General features: G+C 35.0%; 1 protein-coding gene across 15 annotated transcripts in view; it reads right to left on the minus strand.

Moving 5' to 3' along the window:
- The window catches only part of ARB2A (ARB2 cotranscriptional regulator A), a 480,464-nt gene that overhangs the window by 441,761 nt on the left and 15,095 nt on the right, over window positions 1-23,608 (minus strand). For 10 of the 15 annotated variants that reach the window (XM_055233330.2, XM_055233328.2, XM_063612388.1 and 7 more), the window contains exon 2: window positions 2,673-2,796. The exons of 2 other annotated variants lie outside the window; for them this stretch is intronic. In XM_055233330.2, the coding sequence (XP_055089305.1) occupies window positions 2,673-2,778 (106 nt within the window). In that variant the 5' untranslated portion in view covers window positions 2,779-2,796. Of the gene's footprint in view, window positions 1-2,672; window positions 2,797-9,962; window positions 10,093-23,608 lie in introns of those variants that run through there. 3 more of the 15 variants (XM_063612382.1, XM_055233332.2, XM_055233329.2) reach the window with 3 other exon arrangements.

A 23,608-nucleotide genomic window follows, 5' to 3' on the forward strand; every position in this document is an offset into this window, starting at 1 on the left:
ATACATGAATACACACAGTAAATTTATTTCTAATAATCAAAAACTGGAATCAATCCAAATGCCCTACAATGGGTCAATGGTTAAACAAAATGGCATATCTAGACAATAGAATATTACTCATCAGCAATAAACACAAATGAACTACTGATACTCACAAAAACCTGGATGGATCTCAAAGGCATTATACTTATTGAAGACAGCCAATCTCAAAAAAATACATGCCTTATGATTCCATTTCTATAACATCTACAAAATGACAAAACTAAAGGGATGGAGAACAGATTAATGATTGCCAGGAGACAGAGATGAAGTTGGCAGTTGGGGACATTCCTACAAATGGGTAACAGAAGGGACTTGCTAGTGGTAGAACACTTCTGTATCTTGATTGTTTGTGGTCATGGTTGCACAAGACAATACATAGGATCAAATTGCACAGAACTCCAAACACACTCACACACACACACACACACAAATTAATACATATAAAACCTAATGAAAATTGAATAATGACAGTGTTTTAGTTAACAGTACTGTACCAATAAGAATATCTTGGTTTTGATGTACTATTAGCCATATAAGATGTTACCATTAGGCTATCACAAATAATGATTATAATAACTCAACATTAATGTCCAGAATAATTTTTAATAAAGGCACTATAGCAAAATGCAGGCATTTTTGAAGGGGCCTGGGGTTAGAGGGCAGTGGTAAATAAAAACTAATACATACGAACTAAGAGGACTAGATACAGAACATATTTTCAGAAATCCAGGTAAAATGGGTCAACAAATCAATAAGAGGCAGTAAACTAAAACCCTGTAAAACTGGCAAAGGGAAAAAGTAGTATTTTTGAGAAATGCAAGAATTCTTTACAAGCATATCTTCATTGCCATCTCCAAAAGAGATGACATAACTTTCTTGTGAATAATATGCCTTCCTTTAATTATAACAGTCATCACCATCTTCCTTACCATCTTTATTATTACAGCAAACTAATTCAAACTACTTTCTTCCAGCATGCACTGCTTTAACCCTGCTCATCTTGAGTTTTACCTGACATTTTTCTCACCACTAATATACTTTTATGAGATTTTTCTACCATCTATGCCTTATCTGAAGCACTTTTCAATTAGGGAAAAGTAAAATCACCTCCAAGAGTGCATCTTGCCATGTAAACCTGAAATCCTCTAATGAACAGCAAAGAGTGATCATTATTAGTTCACTGTTTTACATATCATAGCCCAGTTTTGAATAAACTCAAGAATAAAACTGTCTTCCTGTTAAAGGGATAAAGTTTAGAACAAATCAGTTTGCTAAGTTGTTCTAAAATATACTTTACTATGCATTTGCCATTTTATTTTCTAATATTTCCAGTTTACTCCTCCATTAACCCTTACATCCCATTTGTACCCAGCATTATTATTCCTATAGTACAGATGAAGAGAAAGATTCAGAGAAGTTAAGCAACTTGCCCATGGTAAGAAGGAAAACCTTGAGTTTGAATCCAGATAGTTCTATCTCTAGAACCTATCTACTCTTTTAACATCACTGTACTACCTCTAAAATCCAGAAAATTAATCTGAACTCACATACTGCTTGCAGGAGTATAAATCTGAACCACAACTTGGGAGATCAAATTTTCACATTAAGGCTGAACATGCACAAAATCTATCTAGGTGGAAACCCAGCATGTCTATTTAGATAGAAACTGACATACACTCCTTGCCCTCACTCCTAAATTGTCCATTATTCCGAGTGTGCTGGATCCTTCCCAGCAACATACAAGCATGCAGTAAAACCTTCTATAGGGTTGTTTACAGCTGTCTCCAATTCCTCTCTTTCCATTCTCTGCTGAAAGTTCTCCAATCAGGCTTTCATTTCTATTTATTGAAACAGCTCTTTGTGAAGGTCAAATGACCTCCACATCGTCAAATGCAAAAGTAAATTCTCAGTTCTCATCTAATCTGACCCATCACCAGATATGACTTTAATTACTCCCATTTAATTTTTTCATTTAGTATTCAGGATCTCTCTTTTGTTCCTGATCCTTAACCTGTTTTACTAAAAATTACTTTTCAGCCTCTTTTGCTACTTTCTCCTCAGCTTCCCGACCCTAAAGTTCTCAGTGCCCATAGCTATCTCACAATTCAACAACAGACACTTCTTTTAGAAGTCAAATTACTTTAGATAGCAGACTTATTTTTTAATTCTAGGATTCAAAATTCCATAACAATGTCTAACGCAGATTCCTTCTAAAACATTAACATGGATAAACCTCTCATAAAATATCAGTAATGCCAATGCCACAAAGGCAGAATACAGAAACAGATCATTACCTTAATCCAGTATGATATTCCAAGCAGAAAACATAAGGTAAAGGCACTAGCCTTGATTCAAAAAACTTATTAGTTTTATTATTAAATGTATGACATTGAATAAGAAAAGCATTAAGAATTCTTATAGATGCAAAATTACATGATCCCGTGATTTATTTACTGAGTACATACATCTCAAATGCAATAATAGTTGCTGTGAGGGATATAAATAATTGCAAATACTTAGGTACTTATATTCTTATTTTAGATTTGAAATGAATGGAAGGTCACCTAAATATTCCTACACCTTTATTAGGCACAATGAAAATTTCCTGAAAAAGCAAATTAAGTATGTACCTTTCAGTGCGGTAGTCTTTTCTTTTTCATCTGGACCTCCCTGCTGGATTTGTGCCATGTTTATCCAAATTGGCAACAAAATTAAAGAGCTCAAGGAAATAGACATCAATCTTCAGAAGACAGTCTAGAATGAACGAAAGCAATAAATTAAGTTCTACTCAAAACCTATCTATTCCATGAGAACTTCCTTGATCCTCCCAGTCAGGATTAATCTCTCTATGCTAATTTCCCACTTTGTTGATGCCTATACCATAGTACTTATTATTGTCTGCTTTGCATTACACTTATTTATGAATTTATCTGAGTCAGCTAATGGCATACAAGCCACAGGAATAGGGATACAAGTTTTTGTCATCTTTCTCTCATGTCCACCAAACACAATACCTTATACGTTACAGTTACCTAATGTTTGCTGAATTTAGCCAAACTTACCATTTAGTTTTAGTTACCTATCACCTAATGTTTTTAAAAAATATCTTTGGGTAGTTCCAAAAACCTAAAATTTCTTTTAAAATAAATTGTAAGCATGAGCCATTTACAAGGTCAGAATGTCTTCCTTCTGGAACAAGCAGATAGGAGGACGCAAATACATAAATATATAAAGTATCTACACATTTCCTATGGTGTAATTAAAAATACAACTTTCAGGGAAAAATTAGCCCTTTTTAAATGAAACGATGTCATCAGTGTCTGGAAGCCATCCTCTCTAAATGGCACTCCAGTAAACAACCATACTATAAAATCAGGATTTATTAAAATCGAATTCTGCTCTACTTTGGCCAAAGGGAAGCCATTAAAACTAAAAAGAGATGGCTTTCCCCAAGGTCCCCATGAACAGTAAAGCAAATTATTTTTCCTAAAGTTTAAAAGGAAAAAAAGTGTATCTCCTACAATGTGAAAATTTAAACTAAATTTAATGCATTAATCCAAAACTGTTAAAGAAATTATATAAAAACTACATTCATGACAATATAACAAGATTGAATATTCCTCTGAGGAATCCAATTTGACTTGCTATCCATAAAGTAAATTTCAGTTTCCATTCAGAGGTACATTTTATAATTATCTTTAAAAACAGATCTATTTCCGTAATCAGCAGAATGTAACAGAAAATACTTTTTAAAAAACTAATACTGAAAAGAAATAATTTAAAACCATGAATGTTCCAAATGGCCATAACCAATGCTGCCCTTATGTCAAGTCTAACTGTAGGTGATGTGCTATAAGAGAAAGGGCACTCTGGCTCCACTAAGAACTAGCGATGAGCCCTTGATAAATTATTTAACTTCTCTGGGCCTCATTTTCCACATTTGTAAAATGGAAATGATAATCATGTTTCCCTCATAGTGTTACAGTGAGGCTAAATGTAAAACATTTCATATAGTGTCTGATCCATAATTATGTGCACAACATCCATGTTAGCTTATTTTGTTTAATTGCTGTAAACAAATCACGGCTTCATCACTTAATAACATCTCCGTGGCCAGTCATATCCAAATTCTTTAGTTTCTTCATTTATAAGATGTTGCTTCAACATTAAATAGTACAGAAGGTATACATAGCCAATCATTCCTATAACTAGCCATCTTACTGTTACTCAATGGTGTGAGATATTCTAAAGCGAATACCTAGAATGTAGCTACTTTTCACTGGGAAAGCCCTTTCACTTAGCATAAGTGGCTCTTATTTTTCTTCTGTGTATAGCTAACTCAAAACTCTATAAATTCTACATGAATAAAATGTTTCTATATCCCTTCAAGAAATATATCCTAGTATATAAGGTAGGCAATGTACAAGACTCTGGGGGTACTATGGTGAGTAAAACAAATATGGTCACTGCCCTCCTATGCTTACTTTGCAGCTGCCAAATCAAACTGCCAAGCAGCCACAAAGAAAATACATCAGACCTAGACTGATAATTACAATAATGTTAAAACAAACAAATATTTGCAAGGGCTGTATATTTCCATTCAGGAATTGGTCAAGTCCCACATGATAGTGCACAAATTTCACCAGCAACTTTTTATTACACATCATCTTGTAGCAGAAATTAAAGAGAAATGTTCTTAATGAGGAAATCCACACAGCACCCTATACTAAATATTCCACAACTAAGTTAACTACCTACAGGAGACTTCCCTTCGCTAACTCAGTATTTCTTCCAAATATAAACTATTAGATTATTTTTCATTGGCCCCAAATTGTCTGATTGCTGAACAGCACAATATATATGTCATTGTGACTGGTTTAACAAAGGTAAAATTATAAATATGTATTCAGTGCTAGGGTCATTATCAAAATTCATATTTCAATGAATCACTTTCAAGATTCTGAAGATTAAATAAAAATTAATCATCATATTTTATATGAGACAACCTAAAAACTCACAAAGCAATTTGCTGGAGTAATAACATATAAGTTAAAAGACTATTGGCCGGGAGCGGTAGCTCACGCCTGTAATCCCAGCACTTTCAGAGGCCGAGGCAGGCAGATCACGAGGTCAGGGGATGGAAACCAACCTGGCTAACATGGTGAAACCCCATTTCTACTATAAATACAAGAATTAGCCGGGTGTGGTGGCACACACCTGTAGTCCCACCTACTCAGGGGGCTGAGGCGGGAGAATCCCTTGAACCTGGGAGGCAGAGGTTGCAGTGAGCCAAGATCGCACCACTGCACTCCAGCCTGGTTGACAAAGTGAGACTCCGTCTCAAAAAAAAAAAGAAAAAAAATTATTACATGTGACCCTAAACTTTACAGTAGCAGTTGCAAAGCAGGTAAGCATGAAGCAAATGCAATTTGTCTGTTGCTCTCTTAACATAGTGTTAACCCTCCTGAGTTATTTTTCCTGGCTGTGGCACAGCTGGTGAAGCTCAATCAAGAACATTATAAATTCTCAATTTAGTTTTTCTAATAAAAATTCAGAGTTATAACCTGCATGACCACAGATAAACACTACTGAAAATGTAGCCAGCAAGCTATTTGGCACATTTGATATATATTAATATGTGCACTCGACATAGTTTATTTGGCATTATCTGATGGAGGTTAGGTTATAGAGAATAAAGCGGTGGAAGGTTTTTACTGATGGGAATTGGGACACAGCTGACATGTTGTATACTTCATGATAACCACTGCTGTTTAAATATGGTTTCCTAGAAATGGTTAACAGTACAAACTAGATTCAAAGCATCTCAGTTTGCCATTTTATTCTGTGAACTACACAAAGCAATTATCATATCTTCTTCCTTTCTATGATTCCAACAGAGAATCTACTATGTATAAAGCTATAAATAACTTGTCATGTATAATCTTTATCCAGTCAGCATTTGAAAATATGAAACAGTAGAATATTTCTTATTTGCCCTGTTGGCTCAAAATGTGGCGTATGCACTTATAAAATGTACAGAAAGATACACAAAAGCCTTATTTTTGTCTACATTTGTTTGTTTTTAGTCAGGTATGAAATACTGACTAGATATACGTAATTTTGCAACAGAAGCCCTTTTCACCTCACATTCTGAATGCATTGATGAAAGTACAAAATATATCACAAAACACGTAAAATTGGGTTAATTTTCTGAGGTTGCCAGGAGCGGTTTGGTTCCAGTCTGGCCCTAAAGATTCTATGCTCACTAAGTGAGACTTTAGAAATCAAGTTCAAAATAGCCTACTTGCAACTTAAATTACAGTAAATAGAATTGGCACAAGGGATTTATAAGGAACCAAAAGACCCACCTGAATTACAGTTAAAATATTCATCAGTTGCTCATCAGCAAAGGCTAGCTCATAGCAATGCTGGACAGCATTATTCTGAGGTTACAGTGACAAAAATGTTGTTGTGTGGGCACTGGGAAAGAAGCTGAAGAATGAAGACATCAGGCTGAGCAGACACAAGACAAAGCCCAGGGTAATATGGGCCCCTGGTGTGTAGGGATGGTGGCCTTTATAACAAATGCAAAATTGTGTTTGAATCAAAGTTTCAGAGCCAAACCTCTTTGCTCCTGAGACTAGGAATACCTGGTTCCGATCCAAGTATATATAAAATAATTTCTTAGTTTCCCAAGCAACATGATATAGTAGGTTTGGAATGAGAAATCTAGGTTTTTAATTTCAGTTCCACCACCTAGTAGCTAAGTGACCTTGAGAAAGTTACAACTTCTCTAACCTAAGTAATGGGAAGAATCATGAAAATAAGAGCAGTTACCTTTGCAGGACTATTATGAAGATTACATGAAAAAATGTATATGAAAGCACTTTACAAACTATAAATCCCTTTAAAAATATTAGTAATCCACATAAAATCTGAAATAACTAGATTCCAATTAATTTGTGCTCAAAACCCCAGAACACCAAAATCAATCAATTCACAGAAATAAAAACCTTTTAATATGCATCACTTGGATGCACTCTATGCACAAATAATAAAGTCTCACAATAAATATCTGTTAACTTGGGTTTCCAAGACTATATTGAAAATAATTATAATGGAACTTAATTTTTGACTTAAATAAATTATGCTTACATTCATTATATTTACATTCCTTTACATTCCTTTCAAATCTTATTAAAATGCATGCTTGAACAAAGACCACATATGTGGGTTCCACCTTCATTTGCCCAAGGAAGAACACTCTTCCAAATATTTCATAAATGTTTACATTGGTCACAAGATGACCAGTTCTATTCTTATCCATTAGCTTATTAGGTCATTGCCACAACTGTCAAGGGTAGGCAGAGTTGACATACCAGCATTTTATGGAGATAAGGCATTGTGGGCTTTGAAAAGCTAAGTGAGCCTGGTTAAGGCATCTCAGATGTTAAGGGGAAGCCAAGATTCTAACTCAGGTCTTCTGACTTCTAATTATGAATGAGTTTCTTCTATTCTACCAAGTTGATACAGTCAAACAACACAACTCCACTAGAAAAATAATTTCAGTTTCTTCATTCTGCAGAAAATTCACACCTACTCTTATGTACTAATTTCTGTTATTAGGAAGTATTACAATTTGGAGTTTGGGCAAATTGGACGTAGGTATCTACAGACTAAAGTTGTCAACCAAAACTATCTTAGTATATTTAGTTTGCTATTCAGAATTAAGACTGATAAAAATTACTTATCATCATCTCTCCCAATACTTTGGCAAAACAAGCATCTGAAAAAAGGGCCAAAAATTAAGGGATATCAAATAAAAGTATTTTAAAAGAAATAGTATTGCACTACTATGTATTTTTAATAGGTCCCCAAATTAGTAATCATTTGTTTAGGTATTGCATTGTTTTTTGGCTAGCAAAAAGATAGAAACTTAACAAGACGGGAATATAAAATCTTAGAATATCTGTGACAATGTTAAAACTTAAGAAATTAAACAAAGACTAAGATGATTCTCTATTCTGAATCAAATTTCAAAAGAAAAAAATTTAAATAGTCCTTTATGAGGCTTTCATAATATGTAGCAGATAAGGGAAAACTATGGCCAAAGATAAAATAATTCTCAAAATGAATATACCACACTCAAAATTTTAGAAAAACAGAGTATGTCAAACAAACAAATATAAAAAATTGCTATTATATGAGTCAATTATGAGCATCATATAAACTACTTAAGAGACTCTAATTCTGTAGTAAAAATAAATAATAAAACATAAACAATATTATAAATGTACATAACTCCAGGCCAAATTATCTTCAGATTTCAAAACAGCCTACACTATGAAATAGCAGTAATAACATATTTGCAAAATCAGTATCAAATTTTCAATTTTCTCATCCCATAAACATTCTCCCAGAATCTCTGTTAAACTCAGTGAATTTGAGGTTCAACAGATTTTAAAATATAATATGCACGTGAACCATCCAGATGCCCCTTCAAGGAGAATGTGCTGCTCAGCCAGAGAGTGCAGTTAGCAAACAGACTCCATCTGTTTATCACTTCAGAGCTGGCCTCAGGTGCAAAGTGCTGCTTCATTCTAGGTCATACCTTTCCACTGCTGACCCTCATTCAGTGATTAAGTCAAGTGGTAATATGAAGGCCCAGCCATTTCAGCCTGATGCAGGACAACCCTGATAGGCAATATTTGCTCCAGAGCTTGCTGCCAGGTTGGTTGAGGTTTTGCCAGGTCTCCATGTAAATTCAACTTTTCCCTCTGACCAACCCTGTTCTCCTCCTTCCTTTCGCAAGTGCTGATCTCTAAAAATATTTCATACCCCAAATTCTGTCTCAGCATCTGCTTCCAAAAAATCTAAGCTATAACAATGTCCTTTTCTAATGGTTTTCTGAATATTAAGCAAAAAAAAAATTGCGATGTTAAGAGACCAGATGTATCCAGAATATATAAAGAACTCTTGCAACTCAATAATAAAAAAATTTTAAAGTGGGCAGATTATATAAGTACACATTTCTTCAAATATACAAATGGCCAAAAAGCACATAAAAAGATGCTCAATATCATTAGTCATTATAAAAATGCAAATCAAAACCACATGAAATACCTAATGCACAATAACTAGCATGGCTATAATCAAAAAGGAATATAAATCAAGGTTTGTGACAATGAGAAGAAACTGGATACCTGATATATTGCTAGTGCGACAACAATTGCTAGTGTGATGCAGCCACTTTAGAAAACAGTTGAGCAGTTCCTCAAAATATCACACACACAGTTACCATATGACCCAGCAATTCTACTTCTGGGTATATACCCAAGAGAAATGAAAATACATGTCCCCACCAAAACTTATGCACAAATGTTCACAGAAGCATTATTCATAATTGCCAACAAGTTGAAACAACCTGTCAACTGATGAACGGATAAACAAAATATGGTATATCCATACAATAGGATATTATTCTTTAATAGAAAGGAATGAAGTACTGATACTTGCTATGACATAAATGAAAATATTATGTGCTAATTACAATTATAAAATGAGGCCAATTACATGAAGCCAATTACAAAATGAAGCCAATTACAAAAAAAAACACACATATTGTATGATTCCATTTATATGAAGTATCCAGAACAGGTAAATCCATAGAAATAGAAAGTTGGTTAATAGTTTTCAGGAGTTGGGGGAAGAGAAAAATGGGGTGTGACTGTTAATAGGTATGCAGTTTCTTTTTGAGGTGATGATTCCAATGGTTCAAAGACATACACTTGCATTGGGGTAGTGTCTCTATGTATTAAATGGTTCTCTCTCCAACTCTTTTCTACAGCTCTAATGCCAAAGGTCAAGGCAGTCTAAAAAAAAAAAAAAAAAAAAACTTGACTGTTTCACTAACCACTCACCTTTCCCTTTACCTTCTATAAAACAGAAGCAAGAAGTAGACTTCAGGCAGACTCATTTAAAGAACTTCTCTCTTGTAATGTCCCAATCACCCCTCTCTCCAGAGCCAGGCTAGCAATTGTCTAGGCATACTCTAGCTAGATATTAAGAACAAACATATTATTTTCTAGGTATAAAAGAGGAGCATTATATAAAGATTTTGTAAATCACAGTGCATTGGTCTAGCTTGTTCTAGTCCTCTGCATTGGCAGTTCTCTGTCAATGGTAATTTGCCTCCCTTGTCCATCAGTATCCCTGGCATACAAATTCCAATGAAAACCTGGCAGAAGCACTAATTCACTTTGGTCATGATTCAGTTAATCCCCTAAGCACATACCACCTAAAAGCATCCCAATCCCACCCAATTTCTAACAAGAATTGAAATTTGGTAATAACTTTATTGTTATTATTTTGATCATTATCATAACTGATCCCAGACATTGTACCAAATTACTTCGAAGTTAGAAATGTACCATTTGCTACAGAAAAGAAAAATGAAGACAAACTTGAGCATATAATCAAGCAGCTGATTAAGCCTAGTAAGCCATATGAATGACAACAACAATAAAGTTTAATGGCACATTTAAGTTTTGTGCAGATCATAATTGTACTGCAAACAAGGCATTTAAGTACCACTCAAATCCAGTATCTACTGACAGTGCACTCCTTACTATTTATTCAAGGGGAAAATTTCAGTGAAGTCTGATTTTACCTAAATGTGTTAACAAGTGGGAATGTAATTTAAGTGCCTTCAGAATAGATTTTTTTTTGTGGCTTCTAGAATTTCCCAATTCTTTATGGAGTGATAATACTTTATAGCATTTCATGTTTGTATATTTAAATAATCCTAACATGCTGAGACCAACGGGGGATAAACTCAGGGAAATTTTGAGGCTTCATATTGCTGTGATACTACAAATATCTGATCTTAAAAAAAGAGAATTAGAAATTTGAAACTTCAAGTCACATTTTTAAACTACCATATAAGTTAACAAAGGACTTGAAGCAGGAAAATTCTTCTGTTCCAAAACCAATCAAAGAGCTCCGAATCCTCCTGCTTTCTACAAAATATTTTTTTTCCCACAAAAGACAACCATGCAACCATGGCTTAGCCATACTGCTAGTTACAGGAAATAAACTCTGTGACACACTGAAGTTGCCAACACAAGGACACTTTGCTGAATGTTAGCCATTTACGTTATTAGACTTATGCTTAAACACAGTATGCCAAATGGCTCTCATTACTATTTTCTACATAAGCACAAAATGATAAAGTCCCTTCCTATGATCATAAGAATCAAGAATTTTACAAGTAGACTTCTCCTTCCAACATTACAGCCAAGTCCCCCAAGGAATCCTCCTGTGTAGTAAACCCTAGGAAGCACAATACAAAACATTAGAATATCTATAAATTCCACTCACGAATATAAAGAAAGAAAACCATAATAACTTCAATATCTGCAGAAAAGCATTTGATAAAATTCAAAACCTATTTTTGGAAAAAAAGTCATAGAAAACTAGGAATCAAAGGAAACGTCTGTAAGCTCACAAAAAGGTTAAAAAAAACAAGCAAACAAAAATAACCACTTACAACAAAATTACTCTTAATGATAAAATATTTGTGAAAGTCTATTCAAGATCAAGAACCAGAAAAGAATGCCCATCATTATCACTTTACTATTACCACTTCTAGTCAAAGTTTGTTTGACATTCTATCCAATGTAGTAGGACACTGAAAATAAAAACACAGTAACAATTTTAAAAAGGAAATCAAAGTTATCATTATTTTCAAATGATATAACTATCTAAAACAACAAAAACAAAAAGAATCAAAAAACAAGATCTTCTAAAATAAAAAAAAACAAGACTCTCTGTATCATTAGGAATAAAAAGAGAATTCAACAAGATGGCTTGCTGTAAGATTTGTATTTTTTTTTAAAAAAGTATATTTACAAATACTAGCAACAATCAGTTATAAAGCACAGTTTTTTAATACATCATCAATAATAGCAAAAATTGGCCAGGCGTAGTGGCTCACGCCTGTAATCCCAGCATTCTGGGAAGCCAAGGCAGGTGGATCCACCTGAGGTCAGGAGTTCAAGAGCAGCCTGGTCAATATGGTGAAACCCCATCTCTACTGAGTATACAAAATTAGCCGGGCATGGTGACAGGCACCTGTAATCCCAGCTACGTGGCAAGCTGATGCAGGAGAATCACTTGAACCTGAGAGGCAGAGGTTGCAGTGAGCACAGATTGCACCACTGCGCTCCAATCTGGGCAACAGGAGCAAAACTTCATCTCAAAAAAAAAAAAAAAAAAAGAAAGAAAATAGCAAAAATTAAAAACTTACATGACTAAAATAAATCTAACAAAAGATGTTATACCTATATTCAGCAAATAATAAAATGCTACTGAAATACATTAAATAAGACTGAAATACAAAAAATATACTGTATCTATGAATAGAAAGACTCACTAGTGTGACAATATCAATTTTCCTCTACTTTATATGTAGATCCGAGGGAATTCTACTCAAACCCCAAAATGTTTTTCACAGAACTTGAAAAACTAATTCAAAAATTACATGGAAAGAGAATCGCCAAGAACTGATAAGACACTCCTAAAGAATATGATAAGAAGAATTGCCTTGCCAGGTTTCACAGTAATTAAGAAAGCATGCCATTAATACTAGAATAAACAAAATGACAAATAGAACAGGATGGAACTCTAAAACAGCCACATAACAGATCCATATGACACAGATGACACCATCATATCACTGGGGAAAACAGGGATTTTTTTAACAATTGGAAAAACTGGTTAACTGCACAATTAAAAAAAAAAGAAAAAGAAAAAGAAATAAATTAGATACCTATCTCACTCCATACATGATCAATTTCAAATGGTTTAAGGGTATAAATGTGAAACTCAAACTTTAAACCTCTTAGGGAAAAATACAGGAGACTAATACTTTCATGTTGGGGCAAGGAATACAACCACAATGAAATATTTACACTCATTAGAAAAAATTAAGAAGTCCAACAATACCAAAAGTTAAAAATAATGCAGAATAATACAGATTCTTATTCATGTTTCTGGTCAAAAGATAAAATAAACTACTCTGGAAAAAACTAGCATGAGATATCCAAGTTATCCAGCAATCTCACACCGTGGTCCACTACCTGATCTTATACATGTACGTCAGGGGGCAGACGTAAAAATGTTCACAAAATGTTTCTATCATCAAAACAGTCAGTTTATTCATTATCTGTAAATACATAACAAATTACCTCAAAACACAGTGTCACAAAACAACAATAAATATTTGTAAAATCCCAGTTTCTGTAGATCAGAAATTTGGGAGCAGCTCAGCTGGGAAGTTCTCAATCAAGTTCACGAGATTGCAGTCAGAATATTGGCAAGTTCTGCAATCATCTGAAGGTTTGAATGGGGACAGAGGATTCACTTCCAAGATGGCTCACTCACACAGATAAATGATTGGTACTGATTGTTGTTACAGGCCTCCCATACTCAAACAGATCTGTGCAGAAGCCCATGTGGGAGGGCTTTCTCAAGAAAGATAGATCCAGTAAAGCAAGGGGAAAGCTGAAGAAGTCTCGCCATCATTTCCTTGACATCCTACTGGCAGAAGGCAGCCCTACTCAATGTGGGAGGAGTTTACACAAAGGCACGAATATCGAGAAGCAAAGATCACTGGGGACCATCTTAGAATTTGGCTACAACAAATGGAAAAAAACCGTTCTCCAATTATAGGAGAGCAAATATACTGTAGTACATTAACAGGGCAAAGATGAGTATTACACAGTAGTAAAAATGAATAAAGCACAACCACACTCAAAAACATAGATGAATTTTCCAAAAATACTAGCGAGGAAACCAAATCTTAGAACACTACATACAGAACAATATCATTTATACTGAGCTAAACTAAAACAAATTATTAGTATCACAAATTGCGATAAAACTGTAAGAAAAATCAAGAGAAAAAATAAATGCTAAATTCAATAGTTATTACCACTGGGAAAGAACAGAAGGCATGAGATGGGAAGAAGCACATAAGTAAATGCAAGTTATTGATAGTGTTTTGAATCTTGGATTTGGTGGTAAATTTGTAGGTGTTAATTATATTATACTATATAACTTGCATAAGCATTACAGATATGGAGGCCAGTTTTATATCAGTATATCACATACATATAATCAACAATAACCTTGGTTTCACACAATCTTTTTTATCAACAATATATTCTTTAAATAAGTGACAAAAATATTAACAAAAGAAATACAGTCACACAACACATAACAACATTTTGGCTAATGACAGAATGCATATTAAGACAGTGGTCCCATAGGATTATAATGAAGCTGAAAAATTCCTACCACCTAGTGACATCATAGCTGGCATAACATCATGATACAACACATTACTCATTTGTTTGTGGTGATGCTGGTATAAACAAACATACTGCACTGCCAGTCATATCAAAGTTTAGCATATACAAATACGTATAGTACATAAATACTTGATAAAGATAATAAATGACTAGGTGACTATGTGTTTTGTTTTTGTTTTTTTGACATGGAGTTTTGCTCCTGATGTCCAGGCTGGAGTGCAATGGCACGATCTCAGCTCACTGCAACCTCCGCCTCCTGGATTCAAGCGATTCTCCTGCCTCAGACTCCCGAGTAGCTGGGATTACAGGCGCCCGCCAACACGCCTGGCTAATTTTTGTATTTTTAGTAGAGACGGGGTTTCACCATGGTGGCCAGGCTGGTCTCGAACTCCTGACCTCAGGTGATCCACAAGCCTCAGCCTCCCAAAGTACTGGGATTACAGGAGTGAGCCACTGACCCCTGCTGGTGACTATGTTTTTACTACACAATACTTTTTATGTAAAGTGTACTACTTCTACTTATTTAAAAAATAAAAAAGTTAACTGTAGAACAGCCTCAGGCAGGTCCTTCACAAGGTATTCCAGAAGAAGGCACTGTTATCATAGGAAATAGCAGCTCCATATACGTTGCTGGCCTGAAGATCTTCCAGCGGGACAAGATGTAGAGGTAGAAGACAGTGTTATTGATGATCCTGACCCTGGGTAGGCCTGGGCTAATGTGTATGTTTGTGTCTTCATTTTTGGCAAAAATGTTTTAAAAATAAACTTTGAAAATAGAAAAAAGCTTATAGAATAAGGATATAAAGAAAGAAAATACTTTTGTACAGCTGAACAATATGTGTTTTAAGCTAGGTATTATTACAAAAAAGTCAAAAAGTTGATGTGGCATGGTGACACGCTTTGTAATCCCACCTACTTGGGGGGCTAAGGCAGGAGGATGGCTTGAGCCCAAGAGTTTGAATCTGCAGTGAGCTATGATCACCCACTGTACTCCACCTGGGCAGCAGAATAAAATCCCATCTCTTAAAAAAAAAATTAATTTTAAAATTTATAAAAGTAAAAAAGTTACAGTAAGCTAATTTATTATTGAATAAAACTAGTTGTATATATTTCGTGTAGCCTAAGTGTACTGTAAAAAAGTTACAGTAAGCTAGTTTATTACTGAATAAAACTAGCTGTATTTTATGTAGCCTAAGTGTACAGTGTTTATAAAGTCTACAGTAGTACACAGTAATGTCCTAGGCCTTCACATTCACTCACCACTCACTCACTCACTCACTCACTCAGAGCAACTTCCAGGCCTGCAAGCTCCATTCATGGTAAGTGGTCTATAAAGGTGTTCCTTTTTTAAAAATACTTCATGCTATATTTTTACTGTACCTTTTCTATGTTTATATATGTTTAAATAAACAAATTCCATTGTGTTACCATTGCCTATGGTATTCAGCATAGTAACATGTCATATAGGTTTGGAGCCTTGGAGCAATATATACCATATGTAGCCCAGGTGTGTAACAGACTATAACATCGTGTGTGTAAGTACACTCTATGCTGTTTGCACAACAATGAAATCACCTAACAACACATTTCTCAGAAAATATCCCCAACATTAAGTGACTCATGACCATACTATAATTTTAGTGGCATTGCCTTTTATAATTTGTTCTTTGGGACATATTTCTTAGGGATAATGCTGACAGTCCCCTTCCATCTATTTAGTGAGAAAGTTGGAGGTTCTGCTGATGAGTAAAACTGATAGAAGCAGTTATTCTAAAAAAGGATAAACAGGTACTGAGTAAACCTCAGAGCAGCTATATATCAATAACATATTGTTACTAAAACCCAACTGATTCCTTGCCTGTTTTGAAACGGAACTAGTATTTTGAGTAAAAATTTATTACCTCAGAAACTTTTACATCTGCTATTACAAAAGACAAACTATAAATATTGTTTAAAACTTGACTTAAAAAATAATAATGTCCTACATCTTATAATAAAATATTTTAAAATGCAACTATTCGGCCAGGCACAGTGGCTCACACCTATAACCCCAGCACTTTGGGAGGCCAAGGTGGGAGGATTGCTTGAGGCCAGGAGTTCAAGACCAGCCCTGGCAACATAGCAAGATGGTATCTCTACAAAAAATTTAAAAATTAGCCAGATGCATTGGCATGTGCTTGTAGTCCCAGCTACTTGGGAGGGTGAGGCAGCAGATATCAGGAGTTTGACGTTACACTGAGCCATGATCATGCCACTGTGCTCCAGCCTGGGCAACGGAGCAAGATCCTGTCTCAAAAAAGTAATAAAATGTAAAATAAAATACAACTAAGCCCTTTTGAAAATCTCAAGTGTCATTTAAGCATTTTTCTTTGGCATATTTCCACTAGTAAGTATAATAAGTAAAATCAGCCTTTGAAGATGTGTAAGAAATTAAATTTTTTAAAATGCTGGGCTAAGGGGCAGTTATAAGCACCTTGCAAAAGAAAAATGAAGGCTGAGAATTCAATTCAGAATAATCTGTCCCTTTGGTTGCTAAAGGATGGGTTCATTTAATTATAAAAGAAAGTTTCCCACAGACAGTTATCTCTCAGTCTTTCAACATAATGTAAAAATGGACTTCAATTCCAAGAAAAAATAATGATTTTCCTTGTTTTTCCAAAATAAGGTGAAAAAGGAAAATGCTGTAACAGCAGCCACTGGAGGGAGGACTTGATGTTAGAATAAGAATAAAACAAGCATAAAACATTTATTTCGTGCTTTGTCTGAACATAACATTTTGTTAAACTCATTTCTATTTGTTTAAGTGACAAATGCTGAAAATACTGCTTTTTCTGCATGAGAGTTAAACTTCCTTTCACTGAAAAACAGATGTTGTTTCAAGTGTCCTTTATTGGTACACAAATCAGCAGTGAGAAAATTATAAAGCTGCCTGGACTGACAAAGAACTAGCACTATCGCTTAGTCTAAGAATATATTTAAAGGCCTATGCTTAACTTTAAATGTCTTTATTTTTGTTCCTTTGAAATATTATCCACTCAGTTTGCTAGAAGACCGCAGGTACTATTTTGTCTTTAAATAAATACCTGAAATCTGGATATTGATAAATTCGGACAGCTTTTTAAAAACCTATGGCATTGCTCTCAATGTGGTTAAGGGGTTTTGTTTTTACTAAAAATAATCATATATTTTAATAACTATTGGTTTAAAACCATTTATACACACACACACACACACACTCAAGAGGGATCCCAGAGTAAGCTGTAAGCCTCCAGTGCTTACCTTTTGCAGATAACTAAGTATACAAACATACTATAATAAAGCAAGTTTAAATGAAGATTCCAAACACAAAATCACAGAACTGAAAGGGAATGAAAGGAGCTCTTTCACAATTCTGGTTTCTATTTTAATAGTGGTTATATACAATACAATAGATGCCACGCTTCTGGAAAGTTCTGAAATAATTCCAAACATAGCAAAATCCATTCTTTCCCTTTCAAAACGACTATGTACACAATCATTATTTTGGAGCTGACTTATTAAACTCAAGAATCCTACTATGATTTAACCAATGAACCAACAAAACCTTCAGTCAGTTCTGAACAAGAGCAATCCAGAAGAAAAAGCAAGAACTAAAACATAAAGAAAAACTCTGGAATAAATATTCATCTGACAAGATACTCAATTGAATAAGGAAACCAATCTCAGAAAATGAATTCTTAAAAATGAATCAATATTGATTCTTCCTATCCATGAACATGGAATGTTTTTCCATTTGTTTGTGTCCTCTCTTATTTCCTTGAGCAGTGGTTTGTAGTTCTCCTTGAAGAGGTCCTTCACATCCCTTGTAAGTTGTATTCCTAGGTATTTTATTCTCTTTGTAGCAATTGTGAATGGGAGTTCACTATGATTTGGCTCTCTGTTTGTCTATTATTGGTATATAAGAATGCTTGTGATTTCTGCACATTGATTTTGTATCCTGAGACTTTGTTGAAGTTGCTTATCAGCTTAAGGAGACTTTGGGATGAGATGATGGGGTTTTCTAAATATATAATCATGTCATCTGCAAGCAGATACAATTTGACTTCCTCAGTTGCTATTTGAATACCCTTTATTTATTTTTCTTGCCTGATTGCCCTGGCTACAATTTCCAACACTATGTTGAATAGGAGTGGTGAGAGAGGGCATCCTTGTCTTGTGCCAGTTTTCAAAGAGAATGTTTCCAGCTTTTGCCCATTCAGTATGATATTGGCTGTGGGTCTGTCATAAATAACTCTTATTATTTTGAGATACGTTCCATCAATACCTAGTTTATTGAGAGTTTTTAGCATGAAGCAGTGTTTAATTTTATCAAAGGCCTTTTCTGCATCTATTGAGATAACGTGGTTTTTGTCATTGGTTCTGTGTATGTGATGGATTACATTTATTGATTTGTGTATGTTGAACCAGCCTTGCATCCCATATCATCACTAAAATTATCATCACTAAATTGCCTAGTAATTTTCCAACTCAGCAACAATTTATTTTCCATGTAAAGAAGGCGCTTCCTTTGGATTTATCAAAATAGGAATCCTTTAACAGTCTTTAAATTTTAAAAAAAATTAGTGAGAAATTAGCTTATGTAATTCAGTTCATTATTAAGGGCTGACCTGATTGAAGTCTTTCTTCATTTCAAGAGAGAAAGAGAAAGGAAGTGGGCGCGCAAGACAGAAACTTTATACTGTAATTAAAATAGTTAAAAACACAAACACATATGCTTGTTTTGATAAAAATAATTATACATGTTTCTTATTGAGGAAATATATCCAGAATAAATAAGGTTAAATAGTTTGTTTTCAATTATGAGACTGAAATGTCTAAGTTCTTAGCAGTTATTGCAGTATTCCTAATACAAATAAAACTTCACCATTACAATCACTCACTGTTTCAATATAATGAGTTATTACCTATAAATAATATTCTAGTCACAACCACCTGTCAAATACTTAGCACAAACTGATTTAACATATTGGCCACCTTGAAGAAAGTAGTTAAAGACCATGAAAGAACAGGATACAGATCATTAATGCTTCAAGGCCAGAGAGAAGAGGCTCAAATGGCCTCCAGTGAAATCAACTTTGTTCATAGGCAGTGAAGCCCTGTAAGTCATAGCTTATAGTGAATGAAGAGTGGAAACTGAAGCAAACTGGAAAACATATGGCTCATCTCAAGGGAGTTCCAACTTGCCACACTGTTCCCATATAGAATGGAGCCACAGTGTGACTGGAACTTCGTATTTTTCAAGAGAAATCAAAAGCCCAATTTTTACTTAAATTAGATGGAAACTAATTTTTAAAAATTTAAGATTGTGGAGGCTCACTTAGTTTGGGGGTCTCCAATTTGTAAACTCTACTCTATGTAACATTATAGAGCGTATAATTGACTGATATTCTCCTATACAGCTTAGCAACATCTAGGCCAAAAACAGATATACCATTAATAAAAATATGACTCCAATGATCCAAGAAAATAGTAAACCTTCAGAAAGTAGACTTGGGTCAAAAATCTTTCCAAAACCAAGCTTTCATGATTATCTCCACTTTGCAACAGTTGAACTATGACTTTCTTATACTGGCACAAGTACTAACACCTCTCCAAAGCACTTGGCATTAGAAAAATAATAGGCGGGGTGCAGTGGCTCACACCTGTAATCCCAGCATTTTGGGAGGGTGAAGCAGGAGGATCGTTTGACCAGCCTGGCCAACAAAGCAAAACTTTGTCTTTCCAAAAAAAAAAATACAAAAAATTAGCCAGGTATGGTGGCACATGCCTGTGGTCCCAACTACTCAGGAGTCTGAGGTAGTAGGATTGCTTAAGCCTAGGAGGTCAAGGCTACAGTGAGCTATGATAAAACTTCTAAATATGGTATTTCCCTCTGCTCTTAGGTCTTTACCATCTATGTATATACCCTTGTGCTTGAAATTTCTTCATTTAAAAATCATGATGCATCTTCCTGTGCCACAGCAAAGTTTGGATAGCATGGTTCCTGATATATCATGACTATCTAGGACTAACTCTAATGTCACTACTGGTAATTATGTTCCTTGCCAACACATAATTCCAAGTCTTATTTTCATGTCTTTCATTTTTCTCCATTATACATTTTCTTGAAATCTTATCTGTAAATTTCTATAATGTTATTCCATTTCAATTCTGTAAGTAAAAAACTTAAATGCTTATAATTCAAATATTATACTTAGTTCCTCAAATATGGATTCTGTCCTAGATTTTTCTATTTTCAACTAAAAAGATGTCTACCAAAATGCATTCACCATGCCTAGAAAACAGTAGGAACATGTATACACACATAATTATGGATGAATATATATCTAATAGTTTAAGTTCTATTAGATGTTCCTTTGCTTTTTATACCTCACTGAAACATCCTTTAACTCTACAGCCCTACAAATACCTCAATGTAGCAGGTTATGGGTAAATTCATTGTTTAAAATGTTCTAAAGGACATAGCTCTTTAAATCTGTGATAAATCTTATTAGAAGGTAAATATTTTCAATTGAACTCTTTTCTAAATATAGGGGGAAAAGCTGTATTGCATCTTCTTAAAACATGAACACAGGTATATTATTTTTCTATAACCTTTCATTTCATCTTTCCTTCTACTTTTATATACCTGTGTTGTTTGCTCAGTCATTTAAGACATACAATCTAAAAGTCTTCATTGAGGTCTTTCTGATACATTTCTTCAAGTTTTTAAAAAATTTCAGATGACTCAACTTTAAAAGTAATATATAGGAAACCGTGCTCTACTAGATCACAAATAATCTAACTTCTGGTTAACAACAACAAAAAAGACTAGCTATCAATTAGTACATTAATCTGCTTGAGCGGCCATACAAAATACCACACACAGGGTGGGTTAAACAACAGAAATTTGTTTTCTTACAGTCTGGAGGCTAGAAGTTCCAGAAAAAGATATAAAAGGACCAGTTTCTGGTGAAGGCTCTCTTTCTGCCTTTCAGAAGACTGCATTCTTACTGGAGAAAGGGAGAGCTCTCTGGTGTCTCTTCTTATAAGGACACTAATCCTAGTGGATCAGGGTCCCACCCTTATGACCTCATTTAACCTTAATGACTTCCTTACTCCAAATACAGTTACACTGTAGGTTATGGCTTCAACATACAAATTTTGGGGAAATTCAATTCAGTCAATAGCATTCTGCCGCTGGCCCCCTCAAAATTCATGTCCTTATCACATGCAAAATGCATTCATTCCATCCCAACAGCCCCAAAATTCTTAACTAATTCCATCATCAACTCTAACGCCTAATGTCCAAAGTTTCATCTAAATATCATCTAAATTAGGTATGGGCAAGAACGAGGTATGATTCACCCTAAGGCAAAATTCCTCTCCAGCTGTAAACCTATGAAACCTGACAAGTTATGTATTTCCAAAATACAATGGTGGGACAGGCAAACAATTCCCATTCCAAAAGGGAGACATTAGAAAGACATTAGAAAGAAGGAAGAAAAGGGTGATGACCCAAACCAGTGCCAAACTTAGGAAGGCAAATTCCACTCCACCATTAAGGTTCAAGAATAATCTCCTTTGGTTTGACACTCTGTTCTCCAGGCCCTCTCTATTTTCCAGTTCCAGAGCCACATCTACATTTTTAGGTATTTGTTAGAGCAAACAATTCATGGTATTACAATTTGTATTAGTCTACTCAGGCTGCCATAACAAAACTGCATAGACTGGGTTGCTTAAACAAGAGAAATTTATTTTCTCACAGCTCTTGAGGCTAGAAGTCCTACATCAAAGCCCAGCAGGGTTGGTTGGTTTCTGATAAGGGCTCTTTTCCTGGTTTGCAGATTTTTGCTTTCTCACCATGTCCTTACATGGTAAAGAGAAAGTGACCAGGAGAATGGCCTCTCTGGTGTCTCTTCTTGTGAAGACACTAATCCTATGGGACCAAGGTCCCATCCTATGACCTCATTTAACCTTAATTACTTGCTTACTCCAAATGCAATCACATTGGGGTTAAGGTTTCAATATACGAACTGGAGGGACATAATTCAGTCAATAGTAATTAGAAAGGAAAGTATCAGGGGACCGTATTATGTTTAGGGACATTCGTATTATAATAGTCTTGATATTTTCCCCAATATCCTCTCATCTTAGAAGATGCATTACTTCAACAACATGGTATGTTTATCCCTGCTTTCAAATAGAAAGGCCAATTTTGCCCCAAATTAGAGAAAGAAAGAAGCAGAGAAAGATGATGCAAAGGGTTTTTTGCACCTATAGAGACAGACAGAACAGTCCACAGAAGAAACTACCACACTTCTCACACCATTTTAAGTTCAGAGGATTCCCAAAACCATTCTCAGTTTCCATAATTTGCTGGAAAGACTCACAGAACTCACTGAAAGCTATTATATTCACAGTTACAGTTTATTACAGGGAAAGGATATAGATTAACAGGAGCAAAGAAAAGGTGCACATAAGACAGAGACTAGGAGGGTACCAAACATGGAACTGCCATTGTCCTCTCCCCATGACGTCGTGATCACGTCATTCTCCTGCTTTCTGTTTAACAATACACACAGAGTATTGCCAACTAGGAAGGCTCACAGAAGACAGAGTGTTCAGAGTTTTTCTTGGGGCTCTGTTACTTAGGCATGAATGACTAATTGACTGCCCACATGGTTGAGGTCAGCCTCCAGGTTAACTGATATCACTTAACCAAAAGCCCCATCCTAAGTCACACAGTTAGTATTTCTGGCATGGGCAGCCCCCACCCAAAGACTGTAATAGACACAGCCAGCCCTGATCTTCAATCATACCATTAGCGTGGCCCAAGGCATTATCATCCGTAAAGTGAGGGCAAAGGCCAGAATTCTGTTTGGGCAAGATTATGTTTTTTACTAAATCGGAGATAAGAGTAACCATTCAATAGTTCCTACTGCTTACAGAGGCAAGTCCAAGCTCCTCAGCAAACTATACAAGTCTTCTCTGCCCACATCTTATGCACACACACATAGCCATGACATGGCTCCTATTTCCTTCTTCAACTCCATCTCTCACTACAATCAAATTTTTTCCTCTAGTAATTGCAAATTCCTTTTAGTTTTTACAAACATTAGACTGCTAACAGCTATTTCTTCTATCTAGAATGTCTTTCTGCTTTATTTTAAATG

This window comes from Symphalangus syndactylus, chromosome 11, assembly GCF_028878055.3.
Source record: "Symphalangus syndactylus isolate Jambi chromosome 11, NHGRI_mSymSyn1-v2.1_pri, whole genome shotgun sequence".
NCBI classification, from domain to species: domain Eukaryota; kingdom Metazoa; phylum Chordata; class Mammalia; order Primates; family Hylobatidae; genus Symphalangus; species Symphalangus syndactylus.